The 6,861-nt window shown below is 36.1% G+C and overlaps 1 protein-coding gene across 3 annotated transcripts; it reads left to right on the forward strand.

Moving 5' to 3' along the window:
• The first annotated feature begins 1,206 nt into the window (after nt 1–1,206).
• On the forward strand, nt 1,207–6,356 carry btla (B and T lymphocyte associated). 3 transcript variants are annotated; one of them, XM_079848338.1, is made up of 7 exons: nt 1,207–1,360; nt 1,547–1,610; nt 3,453–3,809; nt 3,898–3,939; nt 4,082–4,207; nt 4,299–4,339; nt 4,429–6,356. In XM_079848338.1, the coding sequence occupies exons 1-7, from the start codon at nt 1,358–1,360 to the stop codon at nt 4,732–4,734; spliced, it is 939 nt and encodes a 312-aa protein (XP_079704464.1). In that variant the 5' UTR covers nt 1,207–1,357; the 3' UTR covers nt 4,735–6,356. The 3 variants fall into 3 exon arrangements, with proteins under 3 accessions (XP_079704464.1, XP_079704463.1, XP_079704462.1); XM_079848337.1 differs by lacking the exon at nt 1,207–1,360 and having other exon boundaries at nt 1,416–1,610; XM_079848336.1 differs by lacking the exon at nt 1,207–1,360 and having other exon boundaries at nt 1,416–1,610; nt 3,480–3,809.
• Nucleotides 6,357–6,861: the final 505 nt, after the last annotated feature.

The raw sequence follows: 6,861 nt of genomic DNA on the forward strand, positions 1-6,861 counted from the left end.
TTCCTGTGAGCTTTTTTGTTTTTCTAAAACCTGTAGTTTGTATTTTTTTGCCAAATAATTTGGTTAGATAACCTTCACTAAGTTTAATGTTTTGTTCTTCCTTCATATTTTAATATATACAGTATATTCCTAATATACTGATGGTTTAAGCAAACTTTTTAGGCCATTAAAAAATAAAATAAATAAATTTGTGCATCACTTTTGGCCACTGCTGTATGTTTGGTGTGGTTATAGTGGCTCAATAGTATAAGTAAAATAAGCTCACCTGTAGCTCAAACAGTAGAGCGTTGGTGCGTGCAACGCCATGGTCATGAGTTCGATTCCCAGGGAAAGCATGAACTGATAAGAATGTAAATGTGTACCTTGAAATCCAATGTAAGTCGCTTTGGATAAAAGTGTCCGCCAAATATATAAATGCTTACTGTGGAATGATGAGCCCAAGTCGTCACCGGTGCACTGCTGCATTTTTCCAGTTGCCCAAAAATTTTATTATTACTTTCATTTCTGCAGTCAGAGCATTGATTTGTAGAGTGCCAGAAGTTATTACATTTCTTACAAGCTCAGTTATAAAAAGAATACCTTAACGATCAAGCCTGTATCGTTTGTTTAACTCCCTGTAATCCTAATATAATATACATAACATAATAAAACATATACATAACTCCAATACAATATATTTTTGTGTGTGTGTTCTCCTCTCTGCTGCCATCTTGTTACTCCTAACTAGGTTAGGATACCTCTCTAGCACTCTTAAATCATTTAGGAGCTGAGACCTCTTGACACTTAGGAAGCTTTATGAATCACACTTATTCGTAAGTCTAGGAATAAGAGCAAAATGAGAAAATGAGAATAACATGCTTAGAATTTTGACACACTTAAGACAACATTTTTACTCTGAGTGGCTTTATACATACGGCCCCAGATTTCTAATTGCATACTTCTGAGGAGTCCTTCTTCAGTCAAGCAACTGATATTGAAATAAATGGGATTGCTAACAAAGCTTTACTGTTTGCATGTATTTAGACATCCATGGAAAGAACATAGTAAGTAAATAGATCTAGTTTGTGCTGATGTTCAGTCATAATCCACAAGGAGGTGTCATTGAGTTCATTCTCTTCAACATTTGCATGAAGGTTCAACCAACCTGGACAAGGTTCACACAACCTGAAACCACCACAAACACACTAGATGAGGTTTGAAACTGTCAATAACAAAAGAAGGAAAACCAAGAACAAACAAGAGACACAGAGGCAGACACAAAGCCGACTCACAAACAGAAAGAAATGCAAAGAAACAACACTTATGATCCAAAGAGGAGAAGATACAAGTTAAGAAGTACAAGAGAAGAGAAACAGAGATGGTTAGAGACGTCATAGAGGAACTTACATCTTAAAGCACACTTCCACTTCACTCTTGGTCTTTCCAATACACACATTCACACACGCACTCATGACAAACAATGTGCACAGCTCTCATTTTGGACATTGGTTTTTAAACACACGTTGTCTGATAAAAACCTTCAATCATGAGCTACTTTGTCTTCCAGATCATCTGTAACCTTGCCGTTTCTCTCCTACTGCTATCGCTTAGTGTCAGCGGCACCACAAACCGTAAGTATTAAGATCTGCTCTATGATGTCCCATTAATGACTGATGTCAGTATGTAACATATTGTTAAATGTGATTTCTAGGGAACATTGTGGTATGTGTATGACAACAGTTGTGGTATGTGTATGGTTTTGTGAGTAAAGAACAGCTGCTATTTAACCTTTCACCTGACAATTATTTGACATACTAGCTTCTTTTTTTTTTTTTTTTCAGTGATACGAAACAGATTTTATGTCATGCTTGGTATGTCTTGGTTCAGCTTAAATGAGACAAACAATCATTGTGTCATTTAATAGAATGTGATAAAACATAATAATAATTTGATAGTGAATTAAATTCTGTTTTAAGGCCAATTCACACTGCACCGACGCGACGGGCGCTGACCAAGAGCAACAGACTTGTTTGTTGGGTTGTCGGATCAGTGTGTTACCTAGTCGCTCTGTTGTAGTTGGTCAGAGCTTCTTTTTGCCAATTGAGCATGTTCAATCGCCTTTGCCGGGTCATGGGATTTCTGAGAAGTAACATACTGTAATCTGGTGATTGCTCGTATTGGTCACCGTCTTATTTGTTATAGTAAAGAATCAGCAATGTAATATCATGATTATAATGCAATATTATGTAGCAATATTAAAATATATAATTTATAATATACAGTATATTATACATCTATAATATCCATGCTTAGAGAATTTTAAAATTTGAGTTATTTTAGATTTTTATACTTATATCTTACCTATCTTAGGCAATATCATTTGTTTTTCCAATATCATCAAAATCCTTTGACTTGTCTTTATACCAATATCAACAGGTCAACCTGATCGCATGAAATGCGTCTCTATAGCACACATTGTATTTATCATGCAATTTAGACGCGAAAATTAGTTTTTACGTGCATATGATACACACTGTAAACCCCTTAGGTAGGATTAGTGGTGTGGGGTATGTGCGTATTATACGCTTAGCTTAGGTAAGATTAGTGGTGTGGGGTATGTGCGTATTGTGCATATCATATGCACGCGAAAACTGCGTATCATATGCACGTAAAAACTCATTTGTAATGAATCAAAGTTTATGCTCCAAGTTTATGCTCTGCGTTAAGATTAGAGATTGGGGTCGCCTGGTTACAGAAAAGTGGATCTAATTCTAATTCTAATTCATATTAAAATAAATTAATAAACAAATTATTGAGAATTACTATGCTTTTAAATTTATAGAAGCACACAAGGTTGAAAATTTGTCCTGCAAATTTGTCCTTGTAGTTTACACCAGTAAACATTCGGTATAGAATACTGTTCCGTCATTAATGAATAACAACACAGGAACAAATGAGTATTATTATGAGAATTATTAAGTAATAGCACTCAGTTGAATGTGGTAGTACACTCAAGTGTAATACTCAAGTCCTTCAAAAAAAAAAAAAAAAAAAGTTATTTGAAACAGTTTTCTAAAGAGAAAAGTATGATAACTCCATAGTAATGACTGAAGTCAGTATAAAATTTTCAGGTTTTGTAAGCTTTTGGATAGTAATTACTACATCCTTCTAATGGAATTACTAATTATTTATATTTATGAATAGTATTCTAAAGTGAAGATCATGATAACTTACTAGTAATGACTCAAATGTTATCAAATCTGTCAGTAGGGTAATTACTATCCAAAACCTTACAAAAACCTTAATGCTTGCAATGACTTCATTCAGTATTAGAGAGTTATCATGCTTTTCACTTTAGAATACTGTTCCAGATAATAAGTGATTCCTTCTGAAGGACTTGGTAATACTTGAGTCATTAATAGTGGGTTACCATTACCTTAGAATTAATTATTCATATATTATACCATACCCAGCCCCCCCTCCCCGCTCCATTTTTTTAGGGTCTGAGGAGCTGCAATGTGTCCATAAGATCAGAGTGCCACGAAACACAGTGTTTAGAGCTCATGTTATGACACAGTTGAGGATAAACTGTACTATATCTCTACATGGATGTCACAGGAGCCCACGAGTCTCATGGTGCAAAATCTATGAAAATGGCTGTAATGCTTTAAATCACTCAGATTACATAAAAACTGAGTGGAAGATTATGACAGAGGATGAAGGGATGGCTTTCCTGATTTTCCTGAACATCTCAATGGAGGACGCAGGTTTATACAGATGTAAGGAAGGTGACAGCTCTATTAGCCATAACATGAATGTCACTGTAACAGGTAAGTGTCTTTTATTTCACTAGTACAATGTAAATATTTACTTGTATAAACTGTAAATATAATAAAAGTGTATTTTAAATCTTTTCAGTAAATAAGGAGGATGTGGTTTCACACAATCAAAGCAAAACAAGTAAGGGTTAATAATACCATTACCACACATGATATTACACTCAACTTTTTGTTTGCCAATTAGTTGATATGTTTTCTAAAGTCAAAGTGCATGTCTGATAAGTACAGCAGGTATTAAATATTCTAATGCCTACAAATATTAGGTGATGTGAATACAAATCCGAATGATGATCTGCAGTGGCTCTGGCCGTATGTGTACATCTGCACTGGAATAGCGGGGCTGGTGTTCATAGTTATGGCTGTAACATTACTTTTCATCAGATGCCAAGGTGAGTAGCAATAAGACCTGCACTTTATGTTACAATAACCTGTTCCATTAGTTTGTATGTCCATTGGATGATTCTGTGACATTTTCCATAGGGACAAATTCAAGAAGAAAAGATATGGCATATAAAAATCAGGTATCTTTTGTTTTCATTTTAGTCTGTAGAACTGTTTATTGTATCCACTGAAAATCAAGTTTTTAAATGCTCTGTTTTCACTTATACAGTACATGGAAACACAAAGAAGTGACCTGCCTCCTCCTCCTCCTCATCCCCATCACAACACCCGTCCCCCCTCAGACCAGCCGACCTCTGCTTTATATCGTGTCTGTGAAACTCCACCTGTCAGAGGAGCATCTCCAGCTGGAAGAGTTTCAGATGGTAGACACAACACCGTTGGTACAGAAAGAGGAGAAGAAGCGAATGCTCTTGTGTATGCTTCTTTGAATCACCAGGCTTTGCCCAGAGTGCCAAAAAGAACAGCACGACAAGAACCAGAACCTTCAGAATATGCTGCAATCCGGTTCCGGTGATTGAATGAATCTTTTACTGAGACACTTTAAAAAAGAATACTGAGAAATGACCCATGAAAAAGTATCACTCATTTGCTATTATGTATTAAGAAATCATTTTAAAAAACTCTCTATGAGGAGCAAGAATCTGAGCTTGACATGTATGATGGCAACTGCAACTGCCTGCTGTTATCTCAAAGGTCTGGCATGCAGAGTTAGACGCGCTCCTGGGTCAACAAATTTTGTTGATCCTGGAACAACATTCCTGTCCAAAAATGTAATCCTAACTATATACATTTAAATCTAACTCTACCCATAAATGATCCCTAAAATCAGAGGGAAATGATAGGTGAATAACACTGATAGAAGCACCTAACCCTGGTTGTAAGCCTAAACTTGACATAAACTTGTCCTTTAAATCTGATTGATTGATTGGAATGTTGTTCCAGGATCAAAAAAGATGCTGATCCAGGAACATGTTGCACTTGGTGAAATCAGGTTCTGCGGGATGTTGCACCTTGTGGCAGGAAATTTACCACACGGTAAAAGACAATGGCTTCTACACTGAACGATCCTGTTAATGTGCTATTTCATTAAATGTAAGAAGAGGTTTGCCAAATGACTAAATGCCTGTTCACACCAAGACAATAAATATTTTAATTTGAATGCAGCTGTTAATGTGTCTGCGACGCAGTTATCGTTTTCACGTCCTGCACCACGTTGTTTAAATGGCAAATGCATTTGCGCCCATTTGTGCGCCCATGAGCATGCTGGGCTGAAAAAGAGGTGTGTTCAGGCGCATTGTTGGTTCTTTGCTATTTTGAGGCAAATGAAATAGACTGCGCTATTGACCAACTGAAACATGGTCTAAAGTCAAAGTAATTTAAAGAGTGCGTTAGTAAAGTGTAAATGCCCTAAGTGCACTTGCGCCATGCGCTTTAGACCATGCGCTTAGGTTGGTAAAATAGAGCCCTAACATTTGCACGCCGTCAATGGCCATCTGTCTGTTTTTCGAGCACCCATGGAAATGACTAAGCACTCACAGAAAAACACAGGATATTCTCATTTTAACCAATCAAATTGAGATTCAGGAACCCTCTCTGATTGGTGGATCTCACATCAGGTTATATTTAGCGTTATAACAACCTGATACAAAAGCTTGTCCTTCTGTTTTTGCACAATGATAAATTGCATTTTAAGTAGACTAAATAATTCCAAAATCATCAGGTATATTAACGAGATAGTGACTCATGGAAAAATATGTGTTTTAGTTTGGTTGGTAATGTATTAGCAGTCCGCGGGCCTCTACTAGCGAGACATGAATAACCTTTGTGTAATTAATTCATCAAGGTCACCATCGCACGGAGAAAAAGACAGGACTCTTGAAAAACGAACACCATTAATTAATAAGTAATAAGCATGTTAAAATGATTTAAGGGGAATGTGTTACATTATGTGTATGTGCTTAGCCTAGTTATCATTTGATTCACGGAAACAGGTGCCTATGGCTGTAAGGCCCATTCACACCAAGAATAATAACTGTAAAGTTAACTTTAACAATAACTATATTAGCACACACACTAACAGACAATAATGTTCTATTTATTATAAGCTCGACTAATTCATAGAATTAGAAGGATTATAAAAAAAAATTAAAAAAAATTCTGCATCAAAGTTGTCTGATTTGTCGAGTTTGTACGCAGAGTACAAAACTGAGAAGCCCACAAGAGCAAAAGCATGCAAAAACATTTCCTGTATGAGCAGGGGGGAGACTGCAACTTACCAGATATGATGGTGGGATTCTTTACCTCCCACAATGAAGAATAGTACATACAGCCTACTTTTTTATTCACTAAAGGTCAAAGAGTTACATTATGCCTTCTAATTATACTGTCCACCCACAATGAAGAAAAGTATGACTTCCTACTGTTAATGAATTAAAGGTCAATGAGTAACATACTCCTATCTATTTATACTGTACATACTGAGTGTGTGTGTGTGCGTTTGTATGAATGAGTAAATTAATCCAATAGTAAATTAAACTCATCAAGTTCAAAGCTTATTTGCAAGTGTATAAATCAGTTTGCTGCTGTATCGTTGTGTTGGTGTGTCTAGACTGGTTTCACCTAAGACTGTGACTCATTCCTT

The sequence above is a fragment of the Squalius cephalus genome, assembly GCF_949319135.1.
Source record: "Squalius cephalus genome assembly, chromosome: 2".
In the NCBI taxonomy this organism is placed as follows: domain Eukaryota; kingdom Metazoa; phylum Chordata; class Actinopteri; order Cypriniformes; family Leuciscidae; genus Squalius; species Squalius cephalus.